A 15196-nucleotide genomic window follows, 5' to 3' on the forward strand; every position below is an offset into this window, starting at 1 on the left:
CTACTATTCAGGCTATCCGCCAGCTTGTCAAAGGTTGTCAACTTGCAATGAATTCAGTAATGATCCTTGCAGAGGAGAATAGGAAGCTTCGATAGGCTAGTCAGTGCTGGCAGCGTAAGGAGCAGCAGCGCCGACAGTATATAGCCCGTGGAGGAGCTCTATGGGCAGAGGAAGGTCAATTGCTTGCTATAGAGGCTGAAAGGGTGCTCCAGCAGGTAGAGCAGGCGGGGCAGCCAAGTAGGCCTCGAGCACCACCAACCTGCAGCAAGTGCCACGAGCAAGGCCACAAGAGGACTCAGTGTACTACTAGATAGCACGCATCTAATAGATCAAATTTCTATATATTTTATTATGTGGTTGTGGAGCTATTGGCAGAAGATGCGTCGTGATTTTGGTGGGGCTGGCGGATGAGTGATCCTGGCGGATGAGTGATCGAACACGTTATACCGATGGGTTAGTCAGCATTGGGGAGTCAACCAGAGCACGCGTCTTTCAACATTCACTATTCCTCCCGCCTCCTCAGCTACCCTTCTTCTTGCTTGTTCTCGCTGGAGATCCTGACCTCAAACATCCCTAGGTCAGATCCACCCGCCTCATTGCCACCTCAACAACATAGCACTAGAGCAACATGATTCGCTCCTCTAACGCCCTCAGTGTTGCAACATCTGCAACAATGGGAGCCATGAGGTGACAGTGGTGGCACGGCAATCGGGAATGTCATCGGGAATGGGAGTAGCCGTCACGGCCACGATACCATTACTGTGTATAGCTGGACCCCGCAACCGCCCATTTGCACCAATCATATCCTTTCCCTGTCGAAGTACCTACAAGTACCTCTGCGTACATCACCGTGGTGGGCATAAGGTGATGATATCAAAACCGTTCTTGGTGTAACACACACCCCTCGGCTTCATCCAAGTCGAGACCGAGAGACCCTGAATGCGAGATAGCTGCGTGTCTGGGTGCCCCGCACCCCTGGATGGATGAATAATGGATTGAGGCCATCCTTATCGCGCATTATGGCGAAGCATACATGTCGTCGGGGTCCAGGGAGGATGCGCAAAGCTTATCTTCCCCTCCCACCTTGTCCAGGGTGATGAATGCAGAGTTATCAGTCCACCGGGCACACTCAAGCGGTGCAGAGTATTATGTATTGGCATCCTGCAGCGCGGTTTCAGGATCCAAGGTCTGGTTATGGCAGAAGGAGCTGGGAAAGGGATGAATTGGCGGTTACGTAGTTGTCCAACCTGGGGCAGCTTTGCTAACCGACGGCGAAGTTTGAGAGACGGAGCATGCAACAGCCATGAGAGGCAGACGTGGTCTGGCTGTTCGCTTGCTTGCCTGTCATCGTCGCACAGGGTCGATGCATTGGGTGTTGGAGGATAAGACTCGAGACCGGCATTGTCGTGTAGAGGTATGCATGCTCGGCTTCGGACTTCCTGCGCAATTGATTTTCAAGGAGGATAGCCGAATGAACTTATTGAACGCGGTTTGTATACGTGCAGAAGTGGTGCTGGGGTTCCGAAGTTCTCTTGCGTTTGGATATGATCTCGCGCTGGACGCGTGCAACGCAAGTTATCCGTCTCTCTACCTCTCACGGGGTTATGTCTCCCACCGAACAATACAAACATCAAGCCATCCCTTCAACTCCAAAATGCTTCGTTTTTCCCCTCTGCGAAGTTATTCTGCAATTCCCAATCTGGCAAACCGACCCCCCTCATATACTCAAATTACCTCGAGCCCTACCACCCAATCATCCCCCCTCAACCTCAAACAACCGCAATAAACATAAACATCAACTTCCATGACTTCAATCAACAATTCCTCGCACATCTCGGTCAAACTGCTGCAAATTCTAACAATAGCGTTGCGAGGTTCCCAGAAGTAATTGTAGAGACTGCATACCCCGCAGATCATTGGGAGTTTGGAGTTAGTAAGACAATTTGGCGCACGAGGAGGAGAGTGAAGGAGATTGTCAACACGAGGGTTCCAGCTCGAGGAGCGACTATTTGTCCAGAGGAACCTATCAGATGCCTAGAAAACAGCTACGGTATTTATTCTTCTCTGGCTTTTGGGGCTCCGCGACGAGAGCAGGATAGCAGAGCCGGCAAGGTGAATTGAGTAGAGTAGAGTAGATCATGAGCGAAGACCAAATACAATGGAAACACCCACCCTCTACTTTCTCTCCTCGCGTCCTCTTCATCCCGGATAACGACCGCCCGTCCATCAAACCTCAACTCCCATCCTTCCCTAAGTCCTCTTCTACAACCAACCATGCGACTCACCCTCGCCCTCACCCTCCTCCTCCCCTTCCTCCCCGCCCTCACAACAGCAACACCCCAACTCCCCTCCCCCTCCCTCTCCCTCCCAACCATCCTCCCCACAACCCTCGTCGCCATCCCCATCACCACCGCGCCAACCTCCCCATCTCTCCCTACCCTAACCGCCGCACCAAACACCACGCGCGCATGGACGTGGTCACGGCAAACCGGAACGACATCTCGCCGCCGGTGGACGCACTGGGAACCGATTCCCATCTTCAGCAAGAGCTGCGATTGTCCGGATGTGAAGACGGTGGCGAGGCCTTGTTGGGCGACGGATGCGTTGATGGTGAGTGTTTCGCTTTTTTTATTTATTGTCTGGGTGGTGGGATGTCAGAGGGGTGTCGAGATGGGGAGGAGAGAAGGTGACTATGGGATCTATAACAAAGAGGATAAACTACGTGATGGGAAAGAAGACTGGAAAGAAAGGGTTGCAAGGATTTATGGAAAAGGGAATAGGGTAGGGACGAGGGAGCTCTCTACCAGACATCGGCACTGGAGGTCTGGGGGCTATTAAATACTAGATAGGTATTGCTTAGTGTGAGAGTTTCAGTAGGGAGTAGACGGTTGGTCGGAGAGAGTCACCTGTACCACGAGATCCATCAGCACCACCTTCCCCCCTCCCCGGGCCCGGAACAACACAACAACAAGAAAGGTCGAAAGAAGAGGAACGAACCAGAGAAAAAAAAGAACCTACCTCTCCACAACCATACCCACCGAAGAGGCACGTTACCAGCCCAACTTGACCTCCAAGCACGAAGTCCGAAAAGACTTGGTCCAGGAAAAGGAAAAATGACCTGAAAAAAGAGTCGTACCAGCAACGAACCAAACAAAAAACTAGAGAACAATTAGCTGACCATACTTCCTCGCAGCGCTGCGAATTCGAAAACCTGCACTCCTTTGCCTGCTGGACGAGCGCGGCCTTTGGCTGCCCTTCGCCGACGCGCGTGGTACGTCTCTTTTCATTCCCCTTCCTTTCCCTTCCCATCCCTTCCCATTCCCTCCTTATCCCTCACTAACCCACCCCCCTCCAAAACAGTGCTCAACCGCCTTCCGCCCCACCCCCATAACCGGCCGCCACCCATGCGACCTAGGTCAACCTCTGCCCGTGAGTACCACCACTACTTCGCTGGGAACCTCTTCCGGAGAGGTTATTACACCCACCATTACGATTACGCCTACGCCTACGATTACGGAAATCGAGACGGAGACGGATATAGAGACAGAGACGGAGACGGAGGAGGAGTGGGAGGTGCAGACCGAGGCGCCGGTGCCGGTGGTGAGGAGGGGGCGGTGGAGGGCGGTTCCTGGTTGGGAGTAGAGGGATGGACTGGCCGGGAACCTTAGTGGTTGGAGGGTTGGAAGGGAGTGAGGAGGGAGGAAAGTGAGTCAGAGCGGGAGGAGAGGAGATTTGAGGAAGGAGAGGGGTAGATCTAGGAGGGAGTGACGGGGGAGACGGGGGAGATGGGATAGACTCCTGTGTAGAAACGGGGAGGTAGGAGATGTAGATCGTATAGACGCGTGTTTAGGATACATGGCGAGGGGGAGACGTACGTGAGATGTATATACTGCGCAAAGAGACAGACGACCAATACGTATTCTTTTTCTTTTCCTTTCTGCGAAGAAATGCTGTTCCCCTCTAATAAAAGTTTATAGGGAGGAAATTAGAGGGGAGAAAATATTGCAAGAGGGGAAGTAAGAAAGAAAGATAGACACTAGAAAAAAAGAGACTAGGAAAAAAGAGAGAAGAGAAACAGTAAAGACGGAAAAAGGACCTAAAAGAAAAAGGAAAGTAGAACAAACCGCTACGACCAGATCCACCACCTCAAAGCAAAAGACAGAAAATAAACGAAACTCGATCCAACCCTCCATTCACACCAGTAACAGTAGCACCATACCCCAGCGACCAATCTAGAGCGAACAGTACCCTAAGACCTACTACTTAACTACGCTCGAAACAGAAATACCTACAGAACAAACATGCAGGATACAAATAAATAAACATATTTATCTTTTAACGCCCCTCCATACCACCATTCCATCTCAACCCGGCAACAACTCCTCGAGGCTACAATTTGCTAAACACCCCTCCCTCTATCTGCAGTGCACCTCCATCCGCGCACTAGATCCTTTCCATCCTGATTCCTACCCACCTCCCACCTCCTTTGCAATCTCCCTGCTTTGAACTTCCCCAGTATACCCCAGAAAAGTGCAGAGGTCGTCCTTCCGGAGCCTGGTTCTACCAAGGGTTCTTGTACCGCTGGACGAAAGCAATGTAGAAGAACTACAAGACCTTAGGTTCCTACCCTCGCGGACAATCTGCTCTACCTTCAACACAGTAGCGGCAGCAAAGCCACCTACACCCACCGCCCTCATCCAACAATACCAGCCACCCATCCCAGAAAACCCCTCCCTTCCCCGCTTGCTCCTTCAATAACCTATAGAACTAGCTGCATTACCGGAAACCGGGCAGGCACCCATGGCCATAGCTTCACAGCTTCACAGCTCCATAGCTTGATAGCTTCATTTGATAGGACGGCGGCAGATGAGCAGTGCCAGGGAACCTAGGGAAGCGGGGATGAGCTTCGCATAAGAACAAAGAGCTCCTCCTCCGCAAAACCGGCATACCCAATACCACTGCTGCCCATTTGCGGGGAAAGCGAAATCAGGCCTTTGTTCTTCCAAGTACAGGATACAGCTCGGACGAGGAACGGGGATATTCGGCATCCCTTTCAATAATGACAATAATTGTCGGCTTTCTGGGCTGTTGGCGGTGTTGGAAGGATGGCTACGGAGGGGAATCCAATTATTAAACTGTACGGAGTACTGTGTTATGTGAGTGTCCGGACTTGTTCTCCTTTTCATGATCCGTAAAGGGAAGCGGGGTTGTTTCCTGAGCCCCCATCGCGTCCATGAACGCTTCCCGCCCTGCTACTGCTAGCATTCCAAAAAAGACATTCTCCTCTGTTCACCTCCGCGCCAGGAGAACATGCACCTGTCCTCGTTCCAACTTTAGGTGCGTCGCCAGATAGAGAGACGGGCATACGCAGCAGGTCGAATTCCAATGCCACAAGGGCTGGCGCGTACAGTACGAAGTATGGTATTGTGTACCCCCTTTGATATCATCCAGCAAAAGCGCCGTGGTGTTGCAGTTGCGCAGAGCATTCCTGGATGCTCTCTGATTGGCCAATTGGCCAATTGAAGAGGTGCACGTCCCACTGGTTCGAGATAAGCACAAGCACACAGCGCCGAACCTAGCCGCGAACCGTGCATTGCCCTGTTCTCGCACACGACGGCGGTCGGAGATGTGCGACCCCAGCAAGCACGGATAGAAACCGTGATAGCCTCCCGCTTCGAAAGGTGGTCGGCGCTCAGGAATTCCTTTGTTGCGGGATGCCGCCAACCAACACAAAAAGCGAACCCAAAAAAAAAGAGCCGACTCTCGGAATCCCGCAATCGGAGCTCACGCTGATGTCACCCTCTCGCCCTCTCTCAACCATTCCCTCCTTTGTTGATTCGTCAACAAAAATGAGGAAGAAAATTTTTTTTCTCTTCCATTATTGCCCAGCGTGGGATGGATGGATGCGAAGCGCGGAGCCAAGTTCAAACAATACCTGGCAGCCGCGGACACGGGATGGGATGGGATGGCGAGAAGACAAAAAGAGGCTGATGAGCTGAGAAAGAGAGAGGCAACCCTGTCATGAACCCTTGATTTGTTGAGAGATAGCCCCCCAGCCGCGCGAAACCGCGAAGGCGGCCACAAACGTTAACTGTTATCGCGTCGCCACAAACGGCTGAGCAGCGAGGCTCAAGTTCTTCTTGGTTGTTTAATAATTATGGGATGCTTCTTGGCTTGCGAGATACCCACCCGCTCCGAGGATTACTATTATTAAACGGGCGACGAACTCGGCGCACTTTGCACGCACACGCGAAACCGACATGCAAAAGTAAGGGATGACAAACTTTCCGTTGGGGACAATGGTGCCATGGTGCGAATCCGTTGCATGACGGGATACCTCCTGTGTCATAATAATAATGTGGTGTGAGATGATGCCATGCTCTGCGACGCTGCACCCAACTGCGCAGGCGTTCTAGAACCAGTGGTGAATTCTTATCGCTTGCGCAGCGCGGACTTGAAGCTGGGCGGAGGAAGCATCGATGGAAACATTCTGACGTCCGGAGAAGCGCAGTCGTGTGCTGAGACGGAGAACGGGCTCCTTATTATTTTTCAGACCAGAGGCGAACCAACGTCGACTTGAAAAATGGCAAGAGTTTTGCGAATTGCTGGAGTCGCGTCGACCTGCACTCGAAAGCAACCCCTGCGCCGATTATCCGATTAGATAATCTGCCCCGCTCCAACCCCTCGCTTCACCCTTGTCCAATATGCAACGCTGCCATAACAACACGAGGGACCTTCTGCTGCACAGAACAAGCCCCATGAAAAGCCATGCATTTTGTTGAGACGCATCGCATGCGGCCTCGCGTCCAGGCGATTCTCTGGATGCATCTCGCTAGGCGTCGAGCGTTGCGCCGCCCACGTTGTCCGGTTTGTGCCACACCCGGGAGGGTGAGTGAGAGGGAGACTCGAGAGAGCAGTCGTCCAGTGTAGGACAAAGGCCCCGAGGTACTGTGTAGAGTTGCATGGTGCCTTCGGCGCCTCAGATTTCGTTCGCACAGCAGAACGAGGAGGGGGTATCCTCAGGGTCTCCACATCCTCTCCATAGGGCGCTTGCATACTCCGTAACAACCAACTGTCGCGCCATTCATGGCTCCAGTTCCACACGGGGTGCCGAGAGACCGAGTCGCACGTACGGTGGATGCTGAGATGCGGGGAAGTCAGCTTCCTTATCTCCTTCGGCATGGCCTCCATGTTTTTCATACAGATTATTTATTGCTCTTCTCGAGATAGCATGCACCATGCATGTACATAGTGAAGACGAAGCCTCGAAACGGTAGATGACGAGACAGACCAGTCGGCTGCTTCCGAGTTGCTGACCGTCCGGATGACCTCGCTGTTGCGGACAGAGTATCGACGAGATACGCTGGCCGTCCCGAAGCATTGGCTATGGCTGCCTTGCTCCTGTTATGGCTGCAGCGTGGTGTGTCGCACCGCAGGACATCTCGGATGCCACAGCCCATGCGGAAGTGATGGGCGATAGGACAATGCCATGTGTGCCCAGCGTACGATACCCTCGGCCATTTTTATTTCCGAACGGCGCTTTATTGGACAATTGGAACTCCTACTACGCAGTAGGCGGCGCCTATGGAGACATAAGCCAGTCCAGTAACAATAACGGATCAGTGTCTATCGTACTCCGAAATGGCAGAGGCAACTTCATTATTGCTCAATTCGAGAGTCGGTCCAGGAAAAACGTCGTGCAAGCCACTCCACAATTGATGGGTGCTGTCCTCAGACTGGAGGGGGTGTTTGATAAGGAAGCACGGGCCAAGCGGTTGGATCTCCAGATTCATTTGATCTCTTCAAAAGCTCCGATCAGGGGTTAGCGAGCCTTGGAAACTGAACACTTGAGCAGGCTGCAGGCATCCGCAAGACCCACACCTCTTGATGCGAGACTGTTTTTGATAGCGGACAATTCTGTTGTTCCAGACTGAACGGAGTACTCTGTTGATTCCTTCATGGAAAACGCTGCTGCGCCGGACGTCCACAATCCTCCAACTGCATGATCGCAACTCTCATCGCACGACCAAGGAGCGGTGTGACGCACTGGAGAGGAATGGGAATGCTGACAAGCATCAGCCCGCGATCTGATGGTGGCTGCAGCAACGAGCAGCCCAAAATCGCGATTGATGAAAGGAAATGCTGTCAACCGCCTCGGTGGGCGTTTCCAGAGTTCTTTATCTCGGGCATCGACGATTGACTTCTTGGACGGCATTCGTCTGTTCCATTGCCCTGGTTGCACCCAAACCTGGCGACGTGCGGGCCCTCATTGTCGTCAACGGCGCCCGGGCTGTCCCAAGTCCGTATTGCTTTTTAACGGCACCGGTAGGCGTGCTGACCAACATCGGAGTTTCCCACTGACGAGAGCGGGAGTGAGCCAAGCTTCTTGTACTGGACAATGTCCGACGGGCCCAGCACAGCCTCTTGTACTGTAGTTGGCCGTGCCGTCGGTGGCCTGTTTCAAGCTCCTACTGTAACTCTCACGGTACTTTCGCCCTGAACGCAATGATTATTCCCAGGTCTCTGCGAAACAGGATCAATTGCATTTTCTTAGGGAATATCAGGGCGGCAAGGCTGAGCTTGCGGGCGTACGTGTTGTAAGCTGAATGCGATGAGATGAATTTTTTTTTGGGTTGACCTGTGCACGGAACGGAATAAGGCCTTCCCACGGGGGCAGAGATGTCGCTGACGTCTCCAGATTCGCAGGGCAGGCAGATACAGCCTGGGTCAACCGTCAAGAATCCTGTTCATTCTCCCGCCCTCTGCATGGGGATGAGCGAAGCGGGAAGCAAAAGGCGTCATGCGCACCTGTCGGATAATGCGGCGATGATGGACGCAGTGCGTACCTACGGAGTACTTGTTAATATTTGGCAGTGGTAGCGGGTTACTCCGGGCTCCTCTCCTCCCCTGCAGGTGCGTGGGCAGCCATGGCGGACTCGTGACTTTGAACCATGGCCAACCTTGGAACCTTGGAACCCCGCAAAAAGAGTTGTGAACCATGGCCACAGCTCCGGCCTCGCTTGGCTCCAAAAGTTGCGGACGTGTCAGGTTTGTCGAATCGCTAACAAAAACATGGTAGGGAATGAAAGGCGTTTTGAATCAGGCTTATTCTTATGGTGCTGACGTTGACTCGACTTTTTGTTTTATGTTCTTTCGTCGAGGGCGTCTTCGTCTCGTGAGAAGATCTGCGGACGAGTGAAGATTAATAAAACGAGGAGTTGTAGACCTTGTTGGCTGGAAGAGGAAGCCGCTTTTATTGCTTCGGGCGGGGTGATAGAGGAGTCTCATCGACCGTCCGCACTAGAGGCCCCTGAAGCGCGTTTGTTTCGCGAAGGACCATGGCAACTTTCGTCGCGGAGATCTACCATGCAGGATTACTGGTACTGTGATAGACTTTCTCCAGGGCTTCACGCTCCTTGACCCCATAGGTGCTTAGACGTGCCCGTATGGATCGCCATTCTGGTAGGAGATCGGTGAAATGGCTCTCGAGTGCAGGGCGCCAAGATGCATGCCGACGGAGTAAGCCAGGCTAGGGGTTGTAAATCAGGAACATGATGCCAGATGGTATGGGAATTGGCAAATGCAGTTGTATTTTCCATCGAGGACGGGTTTCCCTGCTCCGTGCTCCAGAATGGAAGCGGGTGAGAGCTAGGACGACGGATTGAAGGCAATGTCGAGAGAGCGCTTGGGGTGCTGCATACTTGCCGGTGATATTGTTAGAAAGCGGGGAACAAGATGAGGTAGCATAAGCCGTCTGCGCGTCAAGAAGCATACTCTCCTGATACTTGTAAGTTTGAGGAATTGTTGGGGTGCAGCTGAGAATGGCTAGTACGGAGCGGGGCTCTCAGGGTCCTCTACTCCGTACGCGGAGAGGAGTTTAGGAGTCTCATCTCGAGGCCGCGGTCCTCCAACACTATTTTGCGGTTGGTGAGAGGTCATCGTGGGAGTCTGGCGAGCGATTCGTGACGGTTACGTATCTGGGTTTAGGGCCCCTGCAAACAAAGTGGGACCCAAAGCCGCCGTGCACGGGCTATGACGGATGATTGGCTGATAGTGTGGACTCGAGGCCGGCCCTTGAAAATTTCGACACTGCACCCAGGGATCCTCCTTATCGGAGCCAGCCGGAGCACGAAGCCTGGAAGGGTATTGTGCTATGAGGGCCACAGGTGGATGTCATTGAGAATGGTATTTGCAGCCATCGGTGCAGGAGCAAAACAGAGAAACAATTTGCTCTGGGGAGGGAGAATGTGGGTGGGCAGTGCAAGGGTGGCCAGGGACGGATTTAGCAATGACATCATAGCACGCTTCGCTTTGAACTTGGCAGAGAGGCTCGAGCGCCTGTTTGCGAGCGAGCTTGAGCCACAGGGCACGGGGCAACTCGCCAAAAATGCGGCGTCCATGCTTTGTCGAGGCGGGCGTGGGGAGGAAAATGATTAACGACAATAGCGAAGTTGCGAGACGATGGAGGAACCAAGGGGATAAAAAGTGGAGCGAGAACAGCGGAAAGGCGAACGAGCGAAACCGCTCCGCATCGGACTCGCAGCGACTTGTGCAATCCTGTTGGGTGGAAGAAGAAAGGACGTCAACCTTATCTGCGAGTTGGTGGGTCTACACGGGGGGATGGAGTGCGACCATGTCAGCCCATGGCGGACTGATAATGATGAGTACATACGGAGTACGGAGGTACGCAGTACCTACGGGAGAAGGGATAGATAACCGTGCTTCTGTGCTGCACCTGGGCAGAAGGAGACGGTTGCGAGCATTTCCTGTTGTCCTGCTACTATTATTTGCCCGAGGGGTGGCGCTGCTCGGGCGGTGTGAATTGACGTGATACGCAAGCGGTAATCCTGAGGGGGGCGACACAGAGTATCCGGGAACGCAGCAAGAATCGATGAATAATAATAATCATGTCCAGAGTACCTCTCCAGTTACCCTCTGTCACTCTGCGTAGCCGTGTGTACCGTGTTGTGCAGCGAAGTGTGGGAACGCGTCGCCCATGATAATGAATTCTGTGATCGTCGCGGCTGTGCCCCGAATCGGTGCAAACGTCCAGACAGGCCCCCCGGTCTCGCTCGCGCCGCTCTAACAAGTCGAACGACTTGGGTCCTCTGGGTGGTGGTCTCGCCGCCCTGCAGCCCACTCACACGGTCCACCGGGACCCACAAGTCACCACCACCAACTTTGCCCACTCCCCCGTCCTCAACCGCACTCCCCTACTGAATAGTACTACTACAACTACTACCTCCTCTTCCTCTCCCCTTTCTCCTCCCCCCTTCCTCACCACCACCCTCCAATTCCTCCTTGAGGCCATTCCTAGGGCCACTCCTCCCCTCGTTTGGTCCTGCATTCTGCAGCCTCCCCCACCTGCGCCTGCGCCAGACGCCCTCCTTGGTTCCTGCCGCCTCAACGCCTTCCCGCCGCTGCTTATCAACACCACCTCCTGCCCTCCACCTTCCTCTTCGTCCCCCTTCCCACTTCCCACCTACCACCACCACAAACAAACAGCTGCCTTCGAGCTCTCTCTTCTGCTGTCGTCACCACAGTAGCCACACGCAAACCTCGAGGTCCCCTTCCTTCGAGGCCATTGTTCATTGACACTGCGTCGAGAGCCGCTTTGTCTGTTTTCCCCGAACGCCATCCGACGGCCGCTCACCGATCCGCGATACTGCCGCTTTCGCTAGCTGTGGTACCTTCCAAGCAGTTCGTCCAACCTCGCAACCTCTGATCTTCACCGATCCTTCACTGCTACACACACACGCCCTCACTCGACGTGCGTCCTGCTTCTGCTTCACGCTCTTCTTACTCATTGTAAGTCTGGTCCCGCTGTGACGCCAGCGCGTGATTTCACCCCCAATCAAGCGCTTGTATCACACTAGCTTTGTATCATCGCCACTCCTTGATAAGCCTCCTCTTAGCCCCGCCCCGCTCTGCGTTCCTGCCCCTTTGGCTAACCCTCGCCTCGACGACAGAATTTAACAACCCCACACCTTCTCTTCCCTCCCAACCCAACTCATGCTCGCCTCCCGCTAAAGACAACCTCGTCTCCGCACCCACGCTCGATCCCTCTTCGACGACAATCCTACAAAGTCGGCCGAATGCCTTATACACCTCCCACCCAGCAGTCGCCTGCCTCGTCAAAGCCTAACAGTCCCATCATCAGCCGGAGCCATTCCTACACGGATCATCGGCATCTGCAGCTAGCCCAGAAGCCTGCTCTTCCTCGATCCGTTTCCTCCACATCATACATCACCAAGCATCGACGGTCGCCCTCGACCTCTATCCAGGACACCACAGCTGCCAACACAGTGTCCAATGGCACGATAGATAACTCGTCTGAGACCACCCGGGGTCGAGGTTCGGCGATGCATGGTAGCGTTCGCCCAACTCCCTACGTGAGCAAGCGGTTGACGATGCCCCCAGGTGCCGTCACCACGCCTCCCGATTCGTCAGACGACGATGAGGAACAGCGTCGTGAGATTGGCAATCTGAAGGAGCTGCACCATGCCCTCCAAAGCATCGACGTAAGGAGGGAACGTTCACCGAACCGCGAAGAGACTCCTGACGCTGTCTCTATCGCCGCGGCACCTGGCGCTTTGTCACCCGAGGCTCGTAAGATCTCCCACTCCCGTTCCTCGAGCGAGATCATGCTGTCTGCACACGGCGTTCACCTCGACCCGAACCCCATCCAGACCAGCTCCGAAAACAGCGATGCCGAGGACGAGCTGCGGATAAAACCGCCGCTGTTGCGGAAGAAGTCTGGCGAGTTGGTGAAGCCTGCACTGCGACCTGCCTCTCGTCGGCGGCCTTCGAGCATGCCGGGCACTCCAACCTATCACAAGGCGGTGCACTTCAACGAAGACATGGAGCAGGTCAGGCACTTCCTTCGCCTAGATAAGCCCATCGCCGTCTCGGCTGGTTCCTCGCCCGTGGATACATACGACAGCGAGTCCGACTATCCCTGGGGCTACGACGATGGGTACCGTTCATCTGCCGTGGAGTGGGAGATCAAGCTTGCCAATTTCCCCGGCGACACCTTTGAGAGGAGGACGGCGCCTGTTCGGGTGGAACGCCTCTTTCTGGCATCGGATAATAAGACTCTGATTGGTACCGTGGCCGTCGCCAACATTGCCTATCACAAGGTTGTGGTGGCGCGATTCACGCTAGACTACTGGAACACTACGTCCGAAGTGGTTGCCGAGTACAATCAGGACGTTCGCAAGAAGCAGGCGAGCGACGGCTACGACCGCTTCAACTTCAGCATCAAGTTGGCTGACCAGGCGAACCTGGAGACGAAGAAACTACTCCTCTGCGTCCGCTACAATGTCAATGGCCAAGAGTACTGGGACAACAACAATCATCAGAATTATCAGATCGATTTCGTCAAGAAGGTGAAGCAGCGGGGCAACCCTAATAAGAGTTCGCATGGCTTGGGTGCCATCCCTCGCAGCCGCAACTCTCCAACTGGCCAACGGCGGCGTTCGGTTGATTCGTTCGACGATGATTTCGACCATGTTTTCGAGTCCAAGTTCCAATTCGGCTCCGGCCGGGTCAATTTGAGCGAACCCACTACCAGCTCGATCCGCTTTAGACCCAAGAGCAAGCGTGGAAACCTAGATCAGGATCTGCGCCGCAACCCTACCGGCTCGGCGTTCTCGTCGCGTTATGACTTCACTGCCTCTCTCACGGCGGCTTTGTCCAATGCCCAGAATGCCCTTGGCAGTCGAAGCGGGATAACGCAGCCCTCGACGTCGCAGGGAGGTACCGGCGGCGCCGGCATTGCACCCATCCCTGGAACGAGGCCCGATGCGTTGTCTCCAGCGAAGACAGATCTTCGGTCGGCCGAATACAACGAGTTGATCCAGAAATTTTGCTTCGTACGTTCTCCAATTCCCTCGGACAGGCAACGGCAGAACCAACACTAACTGTCGATCCAGTTTGGCACGTCGTCTGGCAAGGGCTCCTCGAAGTCTGCCCCTCGGGCAACGAGCGATTCTGTCAGCATTGTTCCTGCCGACGATAGCTCAGCATCCGGAGGCAGCCGCCAATCGTCTGCGTCGAGCAGCCCCGGTTCTCCCAATATGCCCCTGGCAGTCGATGGCGGTAGTGATCCTAAGAATCACTTTGCGTCTCGCTCAACGTCCCCTGGTCCTGTTACGGGATCGGCTCCGGAAGATCTTGCGCATTCTTCCTCTTATCAACAGTATGGTTACGGCATGCACGGTGGCATCTTTCCTGAGCGGAGCCACACTCCGCAGGCCTGTGTTTAAGGAACATCCTTTGGCGAACAGATGTGGAACGAGAATCACGAGGCTTGTTGGTCACAACGGCTACGACATCGTTTGATGAGCGGCGAGTGGAGCGGATGCGCCCGGGTGTACCAGGGTGCGGAGCGCTCACGAGTCGGATTCAACGCGGTTCGGAGCAACGTTGTGAAGGCTTGCGGTCGATATTTCCTACATCACATTCTTAGCTGTGTGCATTTTCTTACAGCATCATTCCAGGATGGTTTCTCTCCAGCTCAGCATTTCCGGATGGCATTTTCTCTCTTGCTGCATTTGTTTTCTGCGTCGGCGTTCCTAATGGATGGGTCTGGCGGAGTTGATTGGGTCATTTATATGCCACTGTTTTCCGGTCGGTTCTGGGTCAATTCCCATGGTTCTCAGGCGTCCCCACCTTTGAGTGGACGCATTATATCCTTCCTGGGCGCACTCTGACTGGATCCCTGGAGGAACGAAAAGCGTTTTCTGGTTTTCTTTGGAGGAGGGTTGGTTTTCAATCTCGGGATTCGGTCGCTGCGCCTGTATGAGTGGTAGGGTATGACGAATTGTGCACAATACAATATGACGAGTGTTATGCGTACTCCAACTGGCTGCCCTTGTGTATGCGCGTCTGTGACCAATGCTGGTGGGGTATGGGTAAGGCGATTTGGGGTGTTTGCTGTTGGCCTTGGGAAGTTCACATTTATAACAAATGCAAAAACAACCGCATAACCTGTCAGCTACCCGACCCATCTCGGGACAAATGCATCGTGACTGACGCCTCATGAGTTGTGGTCTCTTTGCGACTCTTCCTGCCAAGATGAGTGGTTATTAGCCAGTGGTCTGGATGTGGATGTACCAAATAAAGTGGGTGTAGGTGCAAACCATGTGACCGTCTCAAGTCCCCGCCCGCGCGGGCCGCTCCATAGAACCCCTGT

General features: G+C 54.1%; 5 protein-coding genes across 5 annotated transcripts; 3 read left to right on the forward strand and 2 right to left on the reverse strand.

The window, feature by feature from the left end:
* The first annotated feature begins 1125 nt into the window (after positions 1 to 1125).
* On the forward strand, positions 1126 to 2145 carry EI97DRAFT_431862 (uncharacterized protein). Its single transcript, XM_033798037.1, has one exon. It carries the CDS (start codon positions 1304 to 1306, stop codon positions 1784 to 1786), a length of 483 nt encoding a protein of 160 aa, XP_033655323.1. The 5' UTR covers positions 1126 to 1303; the 3' UTR covers positions 1787 to 2145.
* Positions 2146 to 2274: 129 nt separating this feature from the next.
* On the forward strand, positions 2275 to 3668 carry EI97DRAFT_441083 (uncharacterized protein; the record flags this gene model as incomplete). Its single annotated transcript, XM_033799677.1, has 3 exons — positions 2275 to 2610; positions 3174 to 3271; positions 3416 to 3668. 3 exons carry the CDS (start codon positions 2275 to 2277, stop codon positions 3666 to 3668), a joined length of 687 nt encoding a protein of 228 aa, XP_033655324.1.
* Positions 3669 to 4215: 547 nt separating this feature from the next.
* On the reverse strand, positions 4216 to 5450 carry EI97DRAFT_273425 (uncharacterized protein). The gene is made up of 2 exons (XM_033794302.1): positions 4906 to 5450; positions 4216 to 4734 (listed from the first exon to the last, which is right to left on the reverse strand). Exons 1-2 carry the CDS (start codon positions 5184 to 5186, stop codon positions 4467 to 4469), a joined length of 549 nt encoding a protein of 182 aa, XP_033655325.1. The 5' UTR covers positions 5187 to 5450; the 3' UTR covers positions 4216 to 4466.
* A 1168-nt stretch (positions 5451 to 6618) lies between these two features.
* On the reverse strand, positions 6619 to 7601 carry EI97DRAFT_273227 (uncharacterized protein). The gene is made up of 2 exons (XM_033794301.1): positions 7203 to 7601; positions 6619 to 7141 (listed from the first exon to the last, which is right to left on the reverse strand). Exons 1-2 carry the CDS (start codon positions 7379 to 7381, stop codon positions 6658 to 6660), a joined length of 663 nt encoding a protein of 220 aa, XP_033655326.1. The 5' UTR covers positions 7382 to 7601; the 3' UTR covers positions 6619 to 6657.
* A 4021-nt stretch (positions 7602 to 11622) lies between these two features.
* EI97DRAFT_273185 (uncharacterized protein) lies at positions 11623 to 14422 on the forward strand. The gene is made up of 3 exons (XM_033794300.1): positions 11623 to 11770; positions 11970 to 13874; positions 13935 to 14422. The coding sequence occupies exons 2-3, from the start codon at positions 12096 to 12098 to the stop codon at positions 14265 to 14267; spliced, it is 2112 nt and encodes a 703-aa protein (XP_033655327.1). The 5' UTR covers positions 11623 to 11770; positions 11970 to 12095; the 3' UTR covers positions 14268 to 14422.
* The last annotated feature ends 774 nt before the right edge of the window (positions 14423 to 15196 follow it).

Source organism: Westerdykella ornata (genome assembly GCF_010094085.1).
Source record: "Westerdykella ornata strain CBS 379.55 unplaced genomic scaffold EI97scaffold_6, whole genome shotgun sequence".
NCBI lineage: Eukaryota > Fungi > Ascomycota > Dothideomycetes > Pleosporales > Sporormiaceae > Westerdykella > Westerdykella ornata.